At 42.8% G+C, this 24807-nt stretch overlaps 1 protein-coding gene across 3 annotated transcripts in view; it reads left to right on the top strand.

Moving 5' to 3' along the window:
- The window catches only part of BICD2 (BICD cargo adaptor 2), a 112955-nt gene that overhangs the window by 64353 nt on the left and 23795 nt on the right, over nt 1-24807 (top strand). For all 3 annotated transcript variants that reach the window (XM_066596516.1, XM_066596517.1, XM_066596515.1), the window contains exon 2: nt 1467-1679. In XM_066596516.1, the coding sequence (XP_066452613.1) occupies nt 1467-1679 (213 nt within the window). The remainder of the gene's footprint in view (nt 1-1466; nt 1680-24807) is intronic.

Genomic DNA, 24807 nt, shown 5'->3' with positions numbered 1-24807 from the left:
TACCAGCAAGGTGGCAACCCTAATGACTGCCCATTTTTATGTGCTGTTTGTCTACAGTAAACCATTTGATATCTGTCAGTAATTTTGTTGTGGTATACACTTCTTTATAATCCATTTAAGATTGTTATGCATCATGTCCAAATAGTGGCAGCCAATTTTCCGTCTAAGGTAAAAGGAAGAGTGCTAAGGCGGCAGAAATGCAGGCCTAAACTCCCGCTCACCACCAGAAGATTGTGAGTTCAATCCCCACATGGTTCAGGTAGCCGGTAAATTAATTACTTGAAAGCGCTGTGGAATAAGTTAGCGCTATACGAATAATAAGATTTTTTTTTTTTTTTTTTTTCCAATGGATTCCTCTATTGAAATTTACAAAAATCTGCTAAGTGTTAAAGATTGCGCTTTATACACTCTCTCATCTATGTGGTATTAACACCCTGATCTGAGTAATAAGAGAGAGCCTAGTTTCTAAGGATGTCCAAAATGTTTATAGCTGTATCCATAGCAACCGGTCTGTCTCAAATTACTCAGCTGTTCAATGTAAAGCTTTATTCGCACAGTGTATGATGGCAGTCACGTCATGAATCAATTGCTGTAAAGAAAACCTAACCCTTCTGTCCCTGGCTGTCTCGATAACTATACATGGAAGACATGGCCGTTAATACCGGTTGTGTGTATTGGCTCATACACCCAGCCTTTCCATTTCACAATATTTCTGACTCTGCAAGATCAGGAAGGAAGTTGTCATCGAAGGGCAACTTTTTCTGTCTCCGACCAACCGCTCAAGCACGTTCTTGCTACTGCTTAGAGAAATCTAAAACCGATAACTACAAACAGTAATGGCCGCTACGGCCAATATACTTATTTTATTTGAGGCATTTCATGTGTGCTGTTTTTATACAGGCATTTATCAAGGCACTTGTGCAACTTTTCAAAAAATCGTCAAATTTTGGTGCAAAAAATGGAGGCTTTTCTGTTCCGAAAGATTTACTATAATTTATTGCTAGGAACCTCATAGCTGGCATAGATTTGGTTTTCAGGCACGCCACTTGCCAATCGATGCTTTTTATTCCAGTGCACTTCATATTAACAGAGGCTTATGAAAACCATACCTTAAAACAGCTACTGAACGCGCAAAAAAAAAAAAAAAAATTCTCAGAGATTTAAGGTTTATTTTTCTAAAAAGTTTGAAACTCTTGTCACTTAATGGCAGGCAGGCATCAGAGGGATGAGGCTAGTGAGCTCTAATCTCCCCCCTTTTACCACTTCTTTTATTGGCTTATTCAGTCACTATTGCTGTATGATGAATAGAAAGATTTTAGCACAGAATACAAAGTATAACCGGAAAATTAGCCCCGAGCTAGAACACTGATGAGGCGGGGAGTTCTGCGCTGCTTATTTGTGATTTGCTTTAGAAGTTTGCATTTCAGATGTCTGTTTCTGTAACACGTGTTATCTCGGCCCCGCAGGCGTTTGGACAAGCACACAGTAACCATAAAAAAGTGGCGGCGGATGGAGAAAGCAGAGAGGAAACACTCATACAAGAATCTGCAACCAAGGAAGAATATTACATGAAAAAGGTCTTAGAACTGCAAACCGAGCTGAAGCAATCCAAGAACGTTGTCGCCAACACACTGTCTGAAAACGAGCGTCTGAATTCCCTGGCACAGGAGCTGAGAGAGGTAGGGTTCCTACACTGCTACTTGCGCTATGGTAGGACGGACTTTAGGCTCTTATGATGCACCTATAAATTATGCTTAGTGCCATGGGGTTACCATTACAATATTTTGCATAACTGGTAATCTAAAAGGGATTTTCCGTGATTTAGATATTGATGGCCTGCCTTCTGAATAGGTGGTCAGATCTGTTGAGGTTCACCATTTGGGACCTCTGCTGATCAGTGTTTGAAGAGGTCTCTTTATCGGTTACAGTGACGTACGTTTCATATTGGTGATGCCTGGTATAGCGTCTCAATTAATTTGAATGGAACTGAGCAGCATGTAGGCCATGTGATGAAGAAACGTGACGTCCCTGGCCTGAGCATTGTGATCTCTTCAAACAACTGACTGGTGGAGGTTCTGGACAGTAGACCTTCACCAATCTGATATCCATCAGCTATCCCAAGGATAGGTCATCAATATTTTAGTCCTGCAAATTCCCTTTAAGGGTATATTGACATAAAATGAAGGAGCAAAAAGTGAGTGATTAATTATTCAGTCATCGACTCACATTTAGATTGAGTGATTATCATTCGCTTTTGCTCATTTGAGCGTTTTTTTGTTTTTTTTTTCCTTCTTAAATTTAATTAATTCTTTTTAACGATAATCTTTCTGTCTAAAAGTACCTGTAAAGTTTACATTTAAATCAGATTTTTTTTTTGCCCGGCTTGAGATCTCGGGCCCACAGAGCTTTGAACTTTGAGGTAAAAATACACATAGTTAATTAGGCTACTTATTTCCCATTACTTGTATACCACCTACGTATTGCACTGCACTGTACAGATGTAGTCCTCATTTAGAATCAGTCCTTAAAGGTAACCTCTCACTGGGTTCATGCTGCCCAATCCAGAAGCAGCAGGAACCTGGGACAGGTATGCACTGTGCCCCCATGTATGTATGTATTCTGAAACGCTGCAGCATTTCAGTACAAACCTATCTTAAGCTGGAAGTTAAAGAGACAGGCTGCGCTGGCCTCTCCTCATCACAGAATGATGACTGACAGCGTTCTCCTTGTACACAGAAGGGGTGAGAGCTGTCAGCATGCTGCGGGCAGGGAGAAGCCAGCACAGCCCACTAGTATTCCAGTCCGACGCAAACATTTTAAAATATGTGTATTTTGAAACGCTGCAGTGTATATAAGGCTGGGTTCTCACAGGGCGGAATCCCAACGAAAAATCTTGTGTTCTTGCCGCAGCGAGATTTACACCAGGAAAGCGCAAATTCAAAACCGGCGAGTTTTGGAGCGGCTTGGCGGTATTCTTTTCTGTTGCGACTGGCGCTCCCATAGAAAGCAGCGCGGCCACAACGGGGGGAAAAAAAACAGACATGCTACGACCGGGGAATCCGCACCGCAGCGTCGGCTTCGCCATGACGGATTGGCCATCCTGTGTGGACGAGATTTTTGACAAATCTTATCCACATGGCTGGCCAATCCAGGGATTAGCGGCCATTAGATGGATTTGCTGCGGCAAAATTCTGGATGGAATTTCTGCAGCAAATCCGCCCTCGGTGAACCCAGCCTAACACATACACGGGGGCAATAACGCATACATGTGGTTCAGGCGGAATGAACCCGGTGATGTCCTCTATTTAATGCATATAGGACAAGCCAATAATTATTTAGATTTATTTTTACCTAATCTAGTCCTCCGTTCTTCCTACTTTATTAGAGAAATACTTTTCTACAGGTCTGTGTATGTAAGCCTTTAGAAGAATGTGGGGAGAAGTGAGCGGAGATCCTCCTTATAGTTTTATTTAAATGTCCAGTTTTCAGTAGGACCCTTTTTGTAATTAGATGTAATCCTGTTTGCTACATTTTGCTGGAGGGCTGAGTGTCAGTGTGTAACAGATTCTCGGTCAACAGATCATCATTGGCCACAGAGTCCTCTGCAAACACAAGGGCACTTAGAAGTAATAGGAAGGTTGCATTACTTAATGAACTGGAAATGCAAATATCGCTTTGACATGAATTACTGTGCGGCTAAATTAAACTGCAAACCAAAATTGTTTACTCAACTAGAACCTCAGCCAAATCCTCCACTGCTTCATCCCGGCCCTTGAATGCTTTTCCAAGACAGCGGGAGTTTACTAACTCCGGATTAAAGTAGAACACTGCATACGAAAATATATGGGGCATAGTACACAACTATAAGCTACAGAAGAATGGCACCACCACTTGTGGGCAATGCTGGCTTAAAGTGGTGATTGCCTTATAAATTGGAAGCTCTCTCTTTATTGTAGGGGCACATAAAGACCCCCACACACCTTCAATAGCTGGAGGCTGAACGCTTGTTCAGCCAATGGCTATTTCTCCCAACGTTCCGAAACACACTAGTGATTGTTCGGCCGAATGTTCATGTGCTGCCGCCAGACAGCTCAGATAGCGGCCTAACTTCAGGGAGAACAAAAGAGGCGCCCATTAAAATTCAATGTGACCGATACTGCATTCCCTCTGATGTCATCTGTCAACGGAGAGTTGGGAGGTCCCCACACACATGCAACAGTTGCCGATCCCGACAATGAAAATTGGCAGGTTTGAATGACTTTTACCTAGTTTGTATTATTAGGGGTCTTTAATGAAGACCTCCACTAACATCTACAGGTTTGGGTCAGTGAATGTAAGCTAAGGTGTCATTCTCCTGAGTGCCTGTACTCTACTGCATAGTGGCCCCATTTTCATACAGAGGCACACAAGTATTTTTGTCGCAGGTTCATATGTAAGAAAAAATTATCACCTGTTCCCATTCCATGTTATATATTAGAAATATTTCTTCTAGGAGACAATATGGCATCTCTTGGGGCACCATACTGTGCTACACAGAGTGCCTACAGGAGTGTGCCAGTGTAGAGTTTTGCCATATGTAGGAAGTCTTGAGTCCCTTTTGCACAGCCTAATTAGTGAGCACAGGCCGTTTGCAGAACGTTTGCCTGCTCAGTCCTTGGGCCACCTGAAAGGGACAACGATAAGCAGATGAACAAGCGAATGAGTGCTCATTCATCAGCTGAATGTGATGTTTAGCAAGCATAAAACTGTTCCCTGATTGGCTGTAATCTTCTCATGTGAATTTGTACATGTACAGCCGGCCTACGGGATTGGTTAGATCATTCATCCCTGTAAGGCTGGGTTCACATTGGGCGGATTCCGGGTGGAAATATCGCGGTTTGGCTGTAGCGAAAAACCGTGAGATTTCCGCCGGGAATCCGCTGCTTCAAAACCTGCGGCACTAATATTTTGGGTTTTTTTCTGTGCCTGGAAAAATCCATGCCGTGTAGTTTACAGTGCGGATTCCCATTGCAAGTAATAGGATGTGGATTTCACATGGATCTGTAAGGATTCTGTGTCCAACTCGCAGCAAAATTTCAATGTGTGAACATGGCCTTAATCCCCTGGGTGGTCTTAAGGTCCGTTCTAGACCTGCCAATTTTGTCATTTGAATGAGTGAACGATGTTTGTTTGCTCGGCAAGCCAGTTCATAAGGCACATACATCGTTGGCTCGTTCAAATGATCAATTCACATGTGTTGTATAAATGAATGAGAACGACTGAATGACCGTAATTTAAACTGAACAACAAATAAACAAGCCAACGATTTTTATGCCAGCATATGATGAACGAAAAGTGAATGATTGATTGATTTATTATTCTTCGTTCGATCCTTAGCTGTGTTCACACTGAATAATCATTCATTTTCACTCATTTGAATGAACCGTTCTGTGTTATAGGGCCCTTAGGAAACCAAAAAAACTATGAGAACTGTAACACTTGGGCTAGTGGACCATTAGGCTGGGTTCACACAGGGCGGATTTGTTGCGGTTTTGCCTTCAAAGGTTATTTTTGTCTTGCGTATTTTCTTGCGTATTTTTTGCACGGAAAATCCGGAAGCGTTTTTTTCTTGCAGCACTTTTTTACTTTTGCAGCATATTTTGGTGGACAAAAAAGCGCCGCGGAAAAGTCAAAAGAATTGCCATGCTGCGTCTTGAAAAGTGCGGAAAAAATCCATCCTGGGAGAACAGCTTTTTGCCCAAACACATTTGCACTGCAAACGCAGCAGTTTTGCCGCAGTGCGGATTTGCAACGGCAAGCCGCGGCAGAACCGCAGCAAATCTGCCCTGTGTGAACCCAGGCTTAGTGTGTTTTCAGGCCGTCTGCTGTCCATGTAATTCTGTGGACAGCACACGGCTTACTTTAGCCCACACAGACCCAAGGCTCCAATGGGAAAGCGTGGATAAAAAGTAGGACCTGCAGGTCATATCCCTGTACCGCGTGTGTACCGTGCGTGCGTGCGTGCGTGCGCCGGACAGCATACGTTGTCTGTCTACTGTCAGATGTGAGTTGCACCTGAGTCTCTTGAATGCAGTTCGCAATTACGCTCATGTCTGCGGCTCTATCGGTAACATGCTGCAGGTCTCCCCCAGCATTTTACCGGTATTTGCACATGCCCATGTATCACACGGACCTGCGCAGTGTGACTTTTTTTTTTTTTTTTTTAATTCCCCGCTCTTAAACAGAGCGTGGATGCGTATGGAACTGGCCCATACACAATATATTGTGCAAGGACAGCGTTTCATACACTGCCTATACCAATATATAAAGCTCACGCTGCGTGGTACACAGAGAATAGAGCATGCTGCTGTCTATTTCTCATGCATATCCACACGCAGTGTCTACATACACATGTGCATGTCCATTCATGGACTCCATTCACCATGTATCACACGGCCTGGCACCGCACGTGTGGTATATGGGAAAAACTGCCCGTGGACATGTGCCCTTGACACATGTAAAACCCTTTCAGAAAGCATTAGACCTGTGTTAATGCCAGCTCCCCAGGAGGAAGCCCTTGTGCCCACCTCTGTGGATCCGAATTGTTTGACTTGAGTCCCCCTCAGGCTGCAGTATGGCTATCCGCCTTATCACAGTCCCCAATTACCAGCCTTTTGTGTGGCTCATGATCTTCTAGTCTGATTATATCAATTCATGGAAGCTTTGTAGCTTGATAATACGACCACAGATGTTTCTCCAGCTTTAATTTTCTATTTAAATGCCCCTTTATAAAAAAATGCTTTCAAAAATTCTCTTCATTTTTAGCTTTTATATATTTTTTTCCTTCCTCGGCTGGTTGGATTTTTTCTGATCCCTTCTGTATCCCTGCATATTCATTTAGCACTTGTAATGCAGCTAATATTCTTTTGTTCCTGTTCATGATAATTGCCCTAATTATCCGGGAGGCTGATTATAATGGTGACTTTTTTTCTTTTCCCCGTTGGTACGTAGACACAGCCTGGCAGTGTGATTTTTCTTTCATGTAGTTATAGCAAATCAATGCAGGCAAATTATAAATGGCTATAAGTAGCGGCTTTTTTTAACCTTTCCTTATCCGTATTCGTGTGATAATTCTAAGTACCGTGTTTCCCCCCAAAAAATAAGACAGGGGCTTATATTAATTTTGGCTCCAAAATATTTCATTTTTACACGTATAGCTACCTGGACACTATTTAAAAATCATGCAAGGGCTTATTTTGGGGGTAGGTCTTATTTTCAGGGAAATTGGGCAGATTGAAATTTTGGTGCATCGGTCACTTTTTCTTTCGTTTTTTATGGGTGTGCCACACCTAATCCATAGCTTTTGTCTGGTATTGCAACTCTTCTGCATTAAAGTAAATTGAACCGATTTGCAATACCACACACAACCTGTGGACAGGTGTGGCATAGTTTTTTGGGAGAAAGCAGACCTGTTTTCCTAATCCCAAACAACCCCTTTTAACCTATTAAAGGGGTTGTGTGGTTTCTAAATAAACATTTTTAACGGCTAGCATGAGTTAAAATAAAAAACAAAGCATACTCCCTTGTCTTTGGTTCCCCCAGGGCACAGCTATCTGCCGTCCTCTGCCGCTGGAAGTTAGATGACTGCTGTGGCTGCAGCGTCACCTTCCAAACTCCTGGCATCAGCACTCACAAACATGGCGCCATGATGTCAGGAGTTCAGGACGGTGATGCTGCAGCCTGTGATTGGCCATAGCGGCTTCCTGACTTGCAGCGGAGGATGGAGGCGGGGCAGCGGGAACTGGTTAGCTGTCCCTTCCAAGCTCTTAAAAAATCTTGTCATGCCTCACCAACCGAAGGCTGCTTTTTAGACAGCACAAGCGGTGACGTCCTCACCATCTCGTCCCCACTCGGGCAGCGTATTAGACGGGCAGATTCATCATCGACTCGTTCAACGAGAATCTCTCACTTCTCGTTCAGTGTTTCACATAAGAAATCTGAACGACAAGCGAACGAGCCAACGATTATTTTTAGTCCTGCAAAAACTGAGCGACGGAAGAGAAGCGCACATTCCCGTTCATCGTTAAGTTGTGGGCTCGCATATAGACTCAACGATTATCGTTCACTTTTGTACATTTGAATGATTTTTTTGAATGCTAATCGTTTTGTCTGCAAGCACCTTAAACCGTCGTAACACCCTCCCTGTAACCTGAGGCTACACAAATTACATATCAAAACTTCAGAAACAAAACGGGGAACCCATTCATGTGTTTTTTGTTTTTGTTTTTTTTTTTAATGACTGTATATTAAAAATAAAAATCTTTTTATTTTGCTTAGGGTGCCTGCACACGAACGGAATTTCCAGCGCGTTATTTTAGGCACATTATCTGCCCCAGACCGCAGCCAATATACTCCTATGAGGATCCGCAGTTGTCCCCAGACGGACGGATTTGTATCACGTTTTTTCACGAGCGTGAAAAAATCTGCGACCTGTTCTAATTTTGGTCGGATCATGCGCGTGAAGCCTCCAATACAAGTGAATGGGTGCGTTTTTTCACGCAGTACATCCGCAGTGCAGCTGCAGATGGAGTCACTGGTTGCTATGACTACAGGAAGTAGGCATGGTAGGAGGCGTCCCAACACACAGCACAGAGCTTCACAGGCAAATTTGTAGAGGGAGATAGGTAGTATTTCTTGCCAATGCAGGATCTAAGAATGCAAAATCTGTAGTAATGAATTCGGCCGCCTGCAGACGAGCGGGTCGGATCCGGCGGCGAGAATTCTCTCCGCGGGACCTGACCCGAGAGCCTGCAGTGACGAGCGCGTACTCACCCGCGCCTGGCGGCCCCGACTCTTTCATGTGCCGGCTGCCGCGCAGCGGGCGCTTGCGCAGACTGTAGCCGGCGGCCGGGTGAGTGCGAGCCCCGCACAAAAATAGGACATGCCGCGGTTTGTTTGCCGCACGACATTTTGCGCAGCTAAACCGCGGCCGTCTGCATAGGAGTGCGTATTGTAATGCACTCCTATGCAGACTTTCAGCGGCGGAAATATCGCGGGAAATACCGCCGCGGGATTTCCGCCCGTGTGCAGGCGGCCTTCCTCTTGTGAATTTTTTTGCAGTGACTGAAATAAAGTCACGCTGGAGAAGCGCCTGAAAAAAGTTACATGGATCAACCATGCCCACAAAGACATCTGCTCACCGGGTGAAAGCATGTTGCCAGAATAATTTAACGGTGCTCGCACAAGCAAGAGGGACAAAACGGAGTCTGGGTGTTGGTTTTTAAGCTGTTTTCCAAGGAATGGGCAGTTCTCTAGGGGTTGGGTTTACAATAAGGGGTGTCTGCTGGTTTTTCTGCGCGGTTTTTTCCGCAACACATCCGCGTATATCCGCGCGTGATTTTTCACGCATCCGCACCTATCCGCAAGCACATTTAGGTACCATACGCGCGTGAAAATCCGCTAGCGGAATCTGGAACGCTCGTGTGCAGGCGGCCTTATTGTACACATTACCCCTCATAAAACTAAAAATTGAAAAAAGTTTCATTGAGAAAAGTATTATTAAAAAATAACCCCATATGTCTTGAAAAAATTGCACAGCCAAAAAAAAAAAATAGGGTAATAAAACCACCACATATGTAAAATTGCTAAAGAGTTTCTGGTCCTTTTAGGACTGAAACACTGTAGTCCGTAGGGGGTTAAAATCCAACAGACTCGGTTAGGAGACATCCAAGCCTGCTATCTATGCTGAGTCCTAAGAAATCCCCTCCCATTCAACTAGCAGAACTCACAAGTCTTATATTCGCCTGGAAGACTTCTGCCTTTTCACAGCATTCACCTGCATGAGATGTTGCCTCCATCATCCACGGGTAATGGTTCGAGGTCATATGGTAAAGAAAACAACTCTTTCCTGCTCATGTACAGGAAATAGTGCTGGAAAAACTGAGTTGTCCTATCATTTTCTGAATCACCCAGTTGCTTCACGCTGACTAACCATTATTACGTGATGTCACTGCCCTTGGAGGCTTTGAACCTGCGCTGCAGAATGAAGGCAAAGGGGATCAGTTAGTAAGTGTTCTTATATTTTCAGTAACCTCTGCTGTGGAAAATCCATTTCTGTAGCTCATCTGCTCCAAGCTGTGCATTCTGCACTTTCCTCTGGCCTCCAGGCCACATGACTAGCACTCTGATGAAGCTCTGTGCCCTGCAGTTAATGGGGCAGATTTATGACAACTGTCAAAAAGAAAAAACTATTTTCTTGTCCATAGCAACCAGTCACAGCGCAACTTTCATTTTATGTTCTGTTCTTGAAAATTATAGCTTTGCTGTGATTGGTTGCTAAGGGCAGGTAAGTTAGCGTATCTTTTTGACAGTTGGCTTAAATCTGCCTCGTCAACCACAGGACACAGAGCGTTGTCAGAGTGCTGGTCATGTGATATAGAGGCTGGAAGAAGGGTGCAGAATAAACAGCCTGGAGGGGATGAGGTATAGAACTGGATTCTTCACAGCAGAGGTCAGTGATTTTTGTGATGGATTCACCCTGTCCTCCCCCCCCCCCCCCCTCCAAAAAAAAAAATTATAATTTTTTTTTTTTCTAGGTGGAAGGGGAAGATGCAGAGGGGGGTGAATCCATCACAATAGCACTGACCTCTGCTGTAAAGAATCCAGTTCTGTACCTCATCCCCTACAGACTATATGTGATTTAACATATTAAAATAAAATAAGCCCAGGTTGTACCAAAATCTAAACTTATCCCCAGGGCTTTGGAGTCTAAGTCAGTGACCATTTTTGTGGAGTCGGTAAAAAAAAAAATATATATATATTATGGTGTAATTGATTCGATGCAGAATTTGTTGCATATTTTCTTTCATAGGAATTTAGGAAATTTCTGAATTGTTCTACTCATCTAAGCCCCTATTTATCCAAAACACTGATAACCAGGATATAGCTTGATTACTTTTCCTGAATGGTGATGAGAAGCTTGATAACATTTTAGTACCATAAAGTTATCACTTAAACATGAGTCCTATATGAAGGAGTCGGAGGACTGGCTCACCAACTCCTCAGCAAGGCTTATTGCCTATCCACAGTGTCCCAGTGGTCGGAGCCTCCCCAATCCTGAGAACAGTGCTGGAAATTGCCGAGTACAAGCACGCTGCAATCTCCAGTGCTCCCAGTCATGCAAGGACCATCGGATCCCCTGTTCTCAGGATTGGTTTGGGTTCCAGCGGTCACCCCCACTGATCATAAAGTTGGCCCTTATCCTATGGATAGGGGATAAGTATAGATTTTCTTATAAAGGGGAATTCTATGGTTTGCCCTATTAATGCTCCTAGGTTTTGTAGATCTGTTTTTGAGTAGTGGGCTATTTTGTATAATCGGATGCAAATTTTGTTTAATTTATAATCCAGAAAATTATGGATTTTTTTTTGTTTGAATAATCTAATGTCCATAGCGAAATCATAAATATTTAGGCTGTAATTACCCAGCCAAGTTTAACGCACGCTTCCATCCATTAGCTGTATGGACGGAATTTGCACAACGAAATAAGACATTAATTTCAATGTGTTCATTTAAATTAAATAATCTTCTCTCTGATCAAAAAATCCCAGCATGTCCTATTTTTGGGTGATTCTACTCAGAAATTGCACATTAGTTCTATGGAAGAGGGGAAAAAAACCGCAACGCACTCGCATGTAAATGCAATTTTACATGTAAGTGCGATGTATTTTTAAAAATGTTTTAAACATTTTTCTTTGTTGCATAAGAATAAATAAGTATTGAGAAACCTATATGGTGGCATTGGTAAAGATTTTGCATTGGAGTCCCAGTGCAAGGAATTACGCCTTTGCATGTCCCCTCAGTCTGTTTTCCCCCTTCAGAGCCTAGTGTTGAAATCCGGCGGCTGCAGTTGCTGAGAGCATGAGGATGATGTCATGGTCTAAAGCTGAAAACTGGAGTCTAAAATAATTTAATTGTGTGAGTCATCTGGACGCTGCAGCTGTATGTCTCCCCGACTCCTACCAAGAGGGAGGAACCATTATTGAGATGTCTCACATATCAGCTAGTCTAGCGCATATACCTTAGTGATTGCCGTCTCCTCTCTCGTGATCTCCTGCGTCATTTAGTTTCCACCTCTCCAAGTTCATGCTCCCTGTTGGATACAACTGCATATATCAACCCTGTCTACTCAGTCCGGTGTAATCTCCATCTATGTTTTTCTGTATAGTCTGGGCCGACTCTCGGTCACTTTATGGATCAGCCCTCCATGCGGTTCTTTGTTGTACCGCTTCTTTCAGTTTGGTCATCTGCATGTTGGTGTCGGCCTTGTTAGTATCAACCAGCGCATTCTTTGGCAGCAGGTCTTCTTTTGCCGCTGACCATTCCAAGCATCATCCATGTTACTAATGAATCAGGTCCCATTATGTGGCCGAACTATGAGAGTCTCTGTTTCATCGTTTTGCCCTCCAATGAAAACTATAGTTTGATGCGGTCTAGGACTGTTGTGTTTGTGATCTTGGAGATCCAAGGGAATCTCCTCCAGCACCAAAGTTGAAGGCATCAATCTTCCTCTGGTTCATTTAGTGTCCAACTTTAAGTTGTGATTGGGAATGATGATTGCGTTGACTATCCGGCATATCGTTGCAATGCTTATGTCTTTGTTTTCCCAAGTCTTATCCCTACTTAACATTGTGCTGCGATCTAGCGCAATTCATAATTTTATTTTTTTTACATCCTGATTCTCCATTATGGTCGATTTTCGATCCGAGGAAGATTACATTTTGACCTGCTTCGATTTCTTCATTGTTGAATTTGCTTCCATCTGTACGGTTACCAGCTGTTATCATGATCTTAGTTTTCTTGATCTTCAAGTGGAGGCCGGTTTCTTCACTTCCTTCTCTGACTTTTAGTAACTGTCCAAGATCTTCCAGTGTTACATGACGCATTTCATAGACATGTCCCTCTGTCTCCACCTTTTTGAATGTTTTTTTGGTATCTACAAGAGTGATATTTTTGTTGTTTTCGTGCTGAGCTCTGCACATGGTTTACATTATAGTTAGTGAAAAGCTAATCAAAAACACACAATCTTTATACTCTGGTTGTTTCTGGCTTTGTCTGTGCTTTTGCAATTATTTTAATATCATGAGTGATTCAGCAGCATAAAGTACTCTTTTGTGTTACTTTTAACCCTTCCTAGGGGAGTGGATTTTTTTTACTTCTGCTCTGTGGCTGACAGTAAAGCCATGCTCAGTTGGCTTGTGGTGCCTCAGGACTTTCTGATCCTCCACATTCTTTGCCCACCTGTCTGAGCAACTGCTAAGCTACTAAGAGCAAATGATGGGCAACGGGCAGCATGCCCAAAATTGGTCTGGGATATGTGCATTTTAACTAGTTCTCTGCTCAAATACATTGAGTTTAGGTGGCCTTTCTGATACAACCATGCAGGCCTAGGTGTTTCTGACATTCTCCATAATATTACAATGGCTGGTGACCAGTGAATAGCTATTCCATTCACTTTCCATATTCTCATTATGCAAATCCTTTAACATGAATGAACTGTATGTCACACTAGAACATCTAGCAACTGCTGTTATTTATCCATCCCATCCGCAGTAGAAATCTAAGAATCTGGCCCCTTGCTTCAAAATAATGTTGTCCTAAATTTTGCATCAGATGTTAAGCGGTGATGCCTTCCTTGTCCCTCGAATGTCAAAATTTGGGTTTAAAGCCTCAGGCTGGTGTTCTGCTTATAGGTTGCAGTATGCATGGAATCACATGGTGGTCCTTGTATGTGTCCGTAGAACAGCCTTGTTCACTAAGCATTTGTACAAGGCTTCTTTTTTAACTTCACCCACCCTTATGGTCCTTTTACACGGGGCCAATTCTCAGCCTGAAGTAACGAGTGCTGATTGACCCGTGTGGGCCCTGTTGGACAGAACCATTATTGTAGAAATTATATTGCTGCATTGTATAACTCTGACGATAACCTTCAGTGGAAACGCTGTCAGCGACTGAACGACGAATGATGATTTGTTCACTTATCGTTCTTTGTTCCGTTTAGGCAGGCATGCGAATGAAACAATGATCGGGCTGCACAGAAGTGATTATAGCTGGGATGTCTATTGGGCACTTGTGTGCCTGACCGTTGTCCTGTTTACAAGGACCGTTAGTCAATTGGCTCTTGTTTTGTTTTCTTTTGCACAGGCCAAGTATCGACTTAAGGGAACGAACTATTTCTAATATAATTGTTCGCCCCTTTAAGCCAGCTGTACATCTTCCTGTTCATGCGGGGAGCTGTACCACTGATCACCAAGCATCGGCTTGTTCATTGACTGATCATTGGTCCCTTTAGACGACCCAGTTGTCGAGAAAACTCAGGCCCGATAATCGATCCATGTTAAAAGACCATTACCCATCCAACAAGACATATGGGCAAGACATTCAGAAGCAAGTGTTGCCTATCCCATACTCTTGGCCCCAAAAAAGTAGCCATGAGATTAGAACTTTGAAAACCGTCACGGTGCTCCGTTATTTGAACCTAATTTCCTGAAATATAACATTAAGGGATATCCTGTTGGACTGGCCATAATATGATCAGAGGCTTTTCCACAAATGTGATGTCTTATGATACAGGGGATATTTTACGATGCCTCTGAAAATGAGAAATCCTATATTATCAAGGATTAAGAGCTATAGAGCTTGGTTTGTAAAGGCCATAAATCAGAGAGGGTCATATAATGAGACAGAAATGATTGACCATTGTGCTAGAGCCGCAGTCATCTGGTCAATAGTTACAGGTATATTGACTGCAAAGTAATTACATACCGACAGTGATTGAAGCGAGAAAAGAGTGAGCCGTCCTCTAGAGATTGGCATTGACTTTCACCTACAGGTAGAGGAGATTCTGCATGTATATTTTATACATTTATTTTCTATGTGTAAATGTCGCATGTGGTGTCCTTATATACCGATGTATATGACCCACACTATCCCTATGCTGCTTGTTTTGCTAAGACTTGAACATTTCCTTTGTTGTTTCCTCCTTAGAATTTGCCACAATGAGCAAATTGCTTGGCTCTTTTCCAGCCAAGCTGAAATCATGCCAGCGTTCACAAAGGTGTGCCTTTTATAGATGACGAATCCAGACAGAGGCAGGCTTGTAGCTGTCTATCAAACGCATTAGAAAAGCGTGAAAACACAAATCGGCCTTCGCACATCTGAGACTAGAAGCTTCGTGAAAGATTTGTAGAAGGCTCTTTCACGGCGCCCAAGCGTTTTTATATTTAGGCTTGTAAACCTAGGGAGCCATGTTCAGTTGAATCAGGTGGTAATGGGCTATAGGAAAAAAGTTAAAGAATTAAAGAAAAAAGCAAAGAAAAAACAAAAAGAAAATCAACCACAGAAGCAAAACAAAAAAAAAGAAAATGTCAAAATACCAAACCACTATGCTGTAGAGACAAAGCCTCTTCACATTGGTTGTGAAGACCTCTCAGTGATTTTCTATAGATTCTAAGCTGACTAGATGCGGTATGCTAAACTTTGCCGGCCAGCTGGTTTTGCAGCATTGACTTATGATCAAGGCTTCACTCATGTCTGTGCTGGAGCGCAAATCCCGCACAAAATCCTGGATGAAATGGTGCCGCAAGCCGCGCCATTTTATTTTGGTAAGTCTCCATTGGCATGCCAGAGGCCAGATGGACCGTTTTATAGTCATTGGGGTCTTTTGGCACCGCTCATGTGGTGGATTTAGCATTTCATTGTCCTGCTCTGAGGATTATACGTGGGGAATACATGTAGTTCACTTGTGTAAATACGCTGCATATTTACTAAACTGAAATATGCAATACACGTGTTGGGCCGGATTCACACAGACGGATAAGATTCCGCATGGGGGAGATCCGCAGTAGATTCCAGCTGTGAACTGCAGATGACTGCGGAGGCTCACCGTTGGTCATGCGCAGTACAGTTTTTTCCCCCCCTTGTTTGCATGTCCCACGCTGTCGCTTAGTGATGATACAGGTACCCGCTACCCATAAACAATATTAATTTCATATGGGCTGTGGGTCAGACATACAAATATAAGTGTGAAAGGGGCCTTCTATTATAAGGGCCTCCCAAAAGTTTAAAGCTCACTAAATATATGAGATTGCTATTATCTACCAGTGATACTCTAATGGCTTTTACCGGTAATGCTATGACTTTGGTTGGGCAATTTTAAGTTAAAGGGGTCGTAGCTTGATGACAACCCCTTTTCAAAAAAAACCTCTGACCTCTTGATTGGTGCATGGACACGCTAGGTGCCTTAGCCGTAGAGGGGAGTCATGAGTTCTGGACCTATGTCCTAGTAGGGCATACTGACAGGTGTTCTTATCAGAGCCCCTAAAGGGTTGTCTCCTGACCCTAAAGTGTATTTAGATGTTTTGTTCAATATAGGCTAAAGATTATATAGATATATTCTAGATGATGTGATCCAAGATGTTCCTGGAAAGATCTCACACCTTCCTCTGTATATTGACGTCTCCTCTTCTGAGCTGCAGTGAAAGCTGTAGCTTAAGGTTGACTGTCAGCCATTAGGGGAAAGTAAAGTCATTAACTACCATTATGCAGTAATTATCATCAGTCATCCTCATAATCTATGTCGGAGAAGGGACTCAATCTTCCTAGTTAGTCCTTATCTGTATGCTGCAGTACCAGACACAGCCTGTGAAGAAAGGTGGTGCTGTTCCTAGGGGAAAACTAAAAGTGGACTTTGTTTTCTTAGCCTAAACAACTCTCTAGATTGTTAAATCTCTGAGCATTCGCGGCCACCTAAATGTGGTATACGTCCCTGCTGAATATTCAACCGCGTATCATTTCAAGTACAATGGATATATTGTTCCACGTGGCCCACTGCAGCGAAGCCGTGCCCATCCATCATCTCTCTGTGCGTGAATGTTCCCTCATTAGTGCTGGGTGTAATAAGCTGGCATCTGTCGCGTATATTTACTGCCACACTTCCCAAGAGAGAATGACCCCATTGTTGTTGGGTGGATTACTTGTCAGGCTGAGCCCAGGCTGTATGTAAATCACTTTCAGGGCAAAGTCTGCTGCCTTTGTCTTCAGATTACGTGGCACATTGTACCGTCAGACGTAAGTCATGGTCATTGTCTTGCACTTGTAACACTGGGATTTCAAGTCCTTAAATGTCCCATGTTGCAGTTTTCATTGTGCGTTGATGCCGTATGATAACAAATACAAAACGCTATAGATCTACCTTAATTATTGGCCATTTTTTAGGGCTTTCCCTCCCCTTTGGATAAAACCCAGAGCCGATCTGTGACACATCTCAAGACGGACAAAAGCTGCAATTTTCTGCAATGCGTTGCTGAAAACAACACATGGCATACGGAGACAAAAAGAGAATACAATTAGTGCGAGCCGGAGGAGACTAATCGGAGACGGTCATTTTAAGAGGTGCTGTGCTTCAAAACACGGCTCATACAGTGGGTAAACAGGCTAAACACAATGAAATAGGTGGTCTCCGAAATGAGGCATATTTCCTGCAATTATTGGAAATTTGTTAGATTGTAATGCAGAATCAAGTATTTAATATGCAGATATATCAAGTAAGAAAGAGTCCGTACCAGTAGTATGGCGTATACGGTAGTATGGGAGTTTGAAAGACGTGGAAAGCAGATTCTACTCTTTAACTTTCCAGTTTGGTTTTCAGGGGCCACAACACCAAATTGAAATCCAAGGACCTGTGTACTATAACATCATGTAGTACATCCATGCCTTACCATTCAAGTACGGTATTATTTCAATATAGGACACCAGTATTGAGCTGTAGCGCTGGATTAGTCTTTTTGACAACACCCTGTATAGTTCTGTGGAAAGAGATTCAGTATAATGCGTCATTTTTATTCATTCATACCCCGGCTCTTTCTATACATGGGAGCGTAGTAGGCAGTCTTAATTGACATTGAACTCTGTATGTATACTTATTTGTGGAACGTTTTCACTGTTTAGGACCACCCACTGGACTCCTAAGTATAGAATAAGCAGGGATTTGCATTAATAACATATAAGTTATACTCAATGTTTTCCCACAAACTATATATAAATCTGCTCAGCTCCTACTGATACCCATTGACAGGATGACCGTTACAACGTGATAGGTACTCTTCAAATGGTCCATATATCATATCGCGGCATATGGATGCCTCAATGTTGCCAGAGGGGAAAAGCTACTGAGCAGTAGTATCTCCTCCTCTGGAGAACCTGGCCTTTCCACAGTGGCTCAGTGTTGCCTTGCAGCACTGGGGTACTGAATTCAAATCCAAGGACAATATGTACCTGGAGGTTTGTAAGTTCATCCCATGTTTATATGGGTTTACTCTGCATAATCCGTTTGCTCCCACACCAGTGTGTATATTACACTTGGAGAATTCTCAGCTCACTCGTCCTTGCTCTTCCAACCCACCAAGTGCATGAAGCACAATGCCACTGGTAGAAAACATACAAGAAAAGTAGATGTTTTTGACCAGCTTGAGCGGGAGATAACTATTTTCTTTAATTCAGCATTCCAATAAAACCATGAATTAAAAAAGCCTATCATGAGCATTTTAAAAACCTACATGTTTCGAGCTGGAGCTCTTAGTATATGTTTCGAGCTGGAGCTCCTGCTCAAAACATGTAGTTATTTAAAATGCCCATGTTTTTATCCATGTTTTTACTAGAATGCCTAAATAAAGAAATTCATTATTTTTTTTACTGCCCAAGCTTCTGGAAAACTTCTACTTTTATTCTAGTGGGTGTAGTAAGTCATGAGGAACAGGGAGTGATGTGCATGTCAACAATCTGTAGAGCACTGTGAAATACCGGTATGTTTAGGCTATATACATTTATTTGAATGGCCTCCATGTGATACTATGTTTTCTATGCAGCAGACGCAACACCCCCTGCTGATCGACTGTTAATTTGGGGTATTTATACAAGCGGCAATCAGCCAGCTTAATATACAGAAGAGGCTGACATGGTGCAATCCCTTTAAAATGCAAAAAATAGACAGTTGCAATATTCATATTTCTACCCACTTATATTTTTGTTTTTTCTTTTTAACATTTGTATTTATTTAGATTTTGCATTTTAGAAGAAATAATATCCAATATCGAGTACAATGTGGAAAGTAACAGGCGACCCGTGAAAATTAAATGAGGAATAACGATCAATGCATATTGATTATATAACAAATGCATTTCCATAAGCGGAGCTTAAAGGGGTTGTCTCGCGAAAGCAAGTGAAGTTAAACACTTCTGTATGGCCATATACATGCACTTTGTAATATACATCGTGCATTAAATATTGGCCATACAGAAGTTATACACTTACCTACAGGGGGTCCCCCCCCCCCCCCCCCTGTTGGCATCCCCGTCTCCATGGCGCCGACCGAATCCTTCTCCTTGATTAGCCGCGCTTGCACAGTCTGCCCTCTTCTGTTCCGTTGAATGGGGCCGCTCCAGTACATGCAGTATATCTGTTAACATGCAATGAACCCGATAAAATACCAATGCAGAAATGGCAGTAAGTCAGGAGATATTACAACAACTAAAATATCCTTAACACCAAACAAACTTATCTGACAGTGAAACTGGACAGGAGCCACCAACTTTACCCGAAAGACCTTCCTCAGTGAGCTACCTCAATGAGGAGGAGCCAGAATAAATGCGCTGATTGGCCGTCTGGGATACACACCGACCAGTTCATCCACACATCAGAAGAGGAGTGCTCATGTTGGCGTCCAATGCCAAAATGAGATTGGGTGAGCATCAGTGTATGGTCCACATGGGCCTGGGCTGACGCCTTGACATCACCCCAGTCCTGATCCGACACTGTTCTTTACAAATGTATGGAGTGCAGAACAGTGTTGCATTTTGTACTCCTATTAAAGATGCAAGCCGCTTCATGACCTGAGCGACACTACTGATACTCTGGTTTCCAATGTGTTTGGCTTCTGACTGTACATATAATGTAAGTTCCTATCTTGGAAGTAATCGGAGCATGTGTCAATATTGACTTCCTAGCAAACAAAATAAAATGTTCCTATTGTACAATCCTCCATATAGAGGTTGTTTTTACATATTGTGTTGATTTATTTTCCAGACAATACAATGGATGTCAGATAATATGTATTTACACAGGAGACCTCGATTTATGCCTGAGTAAATAGAAATAGCATTGACTGCAAACAATGCTTACAATGTTTATTCATCTGACGGCAGCTATATGAATAATAGCATAGGTAGCGCTGCCGGTCATCAGATGCTGACACCCAGTGGATAGTCGTGTACAGTGCTCCTAAAAATGTACAGCGGTTGAAACCGGAGCGCTATGAAAAAAATGGTCATTGGTTGTGAAACCCCCAAAATGTCAACCAAATGTAATGTGAAATGAAGATTAAAGGCAATTAAGCAGATAACTAGTAGAGATAAAGCACATTCTTGCACATGGCACTCATAAAGAGATTCTGGAAGCTGTAAATCATTGTATATACTGAGGACAGGAGTATCTTTAGGGTCCTGTACAGTACGCAGTGTACCAGAAAAATGAACATGTAGCCCCCATCACCTGTCCATGATCACTCAAAAGTCGCTCAAACAAAAGTTTGAGTGACAGTTTTGAGCGATCATCTTTGCATACTCTGTAGTAGCTAAGTAGCTACTATAGAATATGAAGCCGGAGCGGGACACCGCCGTAGCCACTAATAGAAGAATACAGCTGCTTTGCATAAACAAATGGCTGTATTCTTCTCAGCGCTGACTGCTAATGTCCCCGATGTGAATTCACAGCAGGACACATGCACAGAGAATCTTCTCAGTGCAGCCAGCTGATAACAGCCTGCTCTGCTGATAACAGCTGATATCTCAATTCTAGCAAGCTAGAATTCAGTGATCAAGGACTTGTGCACGAAAACTGCACGATGTGCCTGCATTTAGAGAGAACGAGAACCGCTCAAATGACGGCTTTGAGCTTTTTTTGAGCGATTTCTCATTGTGTCTAATAGGGTAGAGCAGCTCATCCTGGCACAGGTAGCCGGCAGTACGGGACATGTAGTACCGCACTGTACTGTAGCGAGACGCTACTAAACGACCATTCAGTGCATGCACCTCAGGTAAGGTTGGCTTAACACGGATATAAGCGCAATTGCGTGCTCCTCAGCGCAACGGGTTTGCGCCATAACTGGGCCTTTTGTACATGCATATTGGGGTATTTTACTGTCTGCCTGCAGGGCATGTTCATTTGCGTGGCAAATACACACCAATCAAAATGGCTAATTAGTTCCAGATGTGTAAAGGTCCATTTAGACACAACGATTATCGCTCAAAATTAGCTCAAGCCATCTTTTGAGCGATAATCGTTGTCGGTGTTTACCGCTGTCTTCTGCATACACCAGCTGCCTTCATTTACCCGCTAATAAACTCTTAAGTAGCTAATTAGCTACTTAAGAGCTTGTGCAAAATGTTTGCTTAAAACTGTCACTCAAACTGTGTTTTTTTTTTTTTTTTTTGAGCGATTTATCTTTCTGTGTAAATGTGCCCTTATTTTTCTAGTGCATTTAAGCCGTGTTTTATGCATCACTTTGCGTATTGTGCACGCATTTGCGCTATCGCCCCCTTGACTTCTGTGGGGACTTTTGGTGCGCAAATATGCAGGTAAATAAAGCATTTTTTTTTTTGCACGGCTGAAATGTGTACGTGAAGGAACCTATTGAAATCAATTAGTTCTATTCACTGTGTCTTGTGTGCGCAAATATGTCCATGTAAAGTCGGCATAATACAGAGGTTTTATCAGTTAAATGCGCACACTGATTGGCTGGATTTTCAAGAAAAGTAGACAGACCCAACTACATGGGAGGAATGTCAGGCAAACGATGCCTGACACTCGTCCCCGCACATACTCGCTCTCGTGCTGTCACAGAGGAGCGAGTATCGCTGGCGCACAGCGGGGTGGCTGCAGGAGATTTCTCTCCTCGCTCTCCCTCCACCCCTCTCCATTCACTTAACATAGCAGCCGTTCAATACTGAACAGCTGCTATTTACACTGAGCGATCAGCTCATCTCCATAGTTTATGCTGTATGTTCAACCTGGTTTAAAGTTACAATGGCTGGGAAAGACCCTGCTGAAAATATTGTATCCTGAGGTCATTGTTGGGCTGCTTTCATATCTGCATCGGGGGTTCTGTTTTTCTGCTCTATTCTGGGACAGAAAAGGCGAATTCCCTGGCCACAGGGGTCCGTCTTAAGACAGAAATCCAATGCACTTGGTTTTAAAATCCGCGCCACATGTCAATTTAAGCACTGAACGCTTCCACAGCTTGTACATGAGATTTATAAAATATGTTGCAGTTGATCTTCCTCACGCAAATCCGCATGGACAATTAGCATGTAATCTGCTACATGTGCATGTACCCTAAAGGGGAACTCTGAAATCTTGTGCAGACGGACACATTTAGCCTATGCCCACATGTCTCTAGCAAGTAGGTGCATATTGCAGTAAACTTCCTTTAGTACAGAATTATTGGCACCTGATCGCTGATGCATTGCCTAGTGTTCTAGATTATCAGACAGTCATAGAACCAAGTTAATAAAACGTAAGAGAACCTTCAGGAACACAGTCCAAATAAAATGTTCATATTAGATGTGATTAAGTCCTCTTTTCTTTGTACTTTCCGGATACTGGATCATCGAGCTGTTTAAATGACTTTCCAAGGATGCCTGGGGCAATTTGATATTAATGTTGTTTCTTGCTGAATGAAGGGGATATTAACAGATTAATCTACTGCCATCTGATACTACACAATGACATGTATCGCCCCAAGGAATTCCATAGGCGGAGAAAATGAGGATGACATTAAGAAGAGCATTGCTAATGATCTGGTGGGTGTCATGCCCAACATTCAGGCATGTGGCTTCTGTCAAGTCTGTTTTGAGAAGACTTAGTGGTTGTCCCACCATAACTTATCTGACCACTGTGGCCCCTCTCATCACAAGAAGGATGATCCCAAGCCACCAAATGTGAGTGGAGCTAGGGTCATGAATGGACACTACTGCTCCATTCGCTATCCGTGTCACTGGCAAAGATAGCCAAGTGTTGTACTCGGCTGTGTCATTCAGTCCCATAGAGATGAATGGAGTGGTAGTCTGCATGCGTGGCTGCTGCTGTATTCACACGGGGAGGGACTCTAGGTTCCCATTCTGGTGATGGGTGAAGACCCCAGTGGTTGGGTACCTAGCAATCAGTTATCACCTATCCTGCTCTAATGTATGACGTGATTGATTAACATGCCGTACATTGGAGGAGTTTGGTTTTACGTTGCAGGAACACATGGTGGATGTACGTGATGTCATCCATCATGGGGAAAACATGGGCTTGTGCAGTCATGCAACTGTCGCGGTTGTTGGTATCGCAATGCAGATTCAGGATGCGATGCAGCGGGAGGAATGACAAGATGGTCAATATTTATTTATGAACGAGGGAATGCAAGTGAGTAGGGTTATAATTACAAGAAAACAAAACTTTTAGGATTAGCAGTAATTTAGGCACAATACAAAATAACAGTAATGTGAGTAACAGTAATAATAGTGCTGTAAAGAGATCAGTCCTGCTAAACACAAACATAAATTACATACAGTGGAGAAAAGTATTTAGTCAGATACCAATTGTACAAGTTCTCCCACTTAAAAAGATGAGAGGCCTGTAATTGACATCATAGGTAGACGTCAACTATGAGAGACAACATGAGAAAACACACCCAGAAAATCACATTGTCTGATTTTTGTACAATAAAACTATTTTTTTTGTTGAAAAATATATATATTTTTTTGCATCACTGCTTTTAAAGTCCTAAGGCTTTTTTATTTTTTATTTTTCCATTGACTGAATTATGTGAGGGCTTGTTTTTTGTGTTAGGAGTTGTAGTTTTATGGCTACCATTTTGGGGTACATTTATAGGTTTTATGATAACTATGATCGCTATAATAGATACTGGTCACACACGCCGTCCTCTACAGCAGCACAACTGCAGGGAGCCGGCAGCGGCGCCCTACAGTTTTTTAACATTGTGAGACCAGGGAGCCTACAGTGGTGGGGGACTCTCAGTTATAGGCATCGGCCCGCAGACAGCAGATGCAGCAGGACAGCTGGGAGTGCGGGGTCAGGCGGTTAGCTGTTGAAACAGAGCGCCGGCTAACAGACAAGGAGACAGTTTACCTCCTTCCAGGACCTTCACCTCTTGAGCCAATGAGAAGCTAGGGGTATGACAGGAGCGCTCCTTCTGTCAAACCCCTAGCTTCCGGTGGCGTTAAGGTACAATAATACCTGTAAACCCTTAACACACTGCGATCAACATTGCTGCTTCTGAGCCTGAGGCGTCCATTTACGGGAACTGCTTCCCACCCAAGATGTATGGGAAGGGGTTATGCGTATGTACAAGACGTGGCTGTTTTCTTCCAGAAACAGCATCACACTTGTGCATGGGTTGCAGCTCGGCTATTTGAAGCTGCTTTTAGAAGAAAGCAGGCTTGTTTTTCTAATCCTGCACAATCCCTTTTTAAAAGGGTTATTTTTTGTGTCTGTTAAAGTAGCTATTGCAGTTGTCTTTTATGTACAGTTTGGCATTCTGCATACATGCTGTGCTATTTTGTGTCATTTATTAGGCTGTTAGGGGTGGGCGTCATACTCATATTGAATTATCCTAGACCCAGTCTGTTGTTTCCACTGGAGGGTACAGCGTGCCTTCTTTGCATTCCTTGGTGGGCATATAGACTTATTTATTCCCTATTGAATGAAGTT

The sequence above is a fragment of the Eleutherodactylus coqui genome, chromosome 3 (genome assembly GCF_035609145.1).
Source record: "Eleutherodactylus coqui strain aEleCoq1 chromosome 3, aEleCoq1.hap1, whole genome shotgun sequence".
Lineage (NCBI taxonomy): Eukaryota > Metazoa > Chordata > Amphibia > Anura > Eleutherodactylidae > Eleutherodactylus > Eleutherodactylus coqui.
The sequence above is the reverse complement of the archived record's forward strand: the minus strand, read 5'-3'. Positions and strand labels throughout refer to the sequence as shown.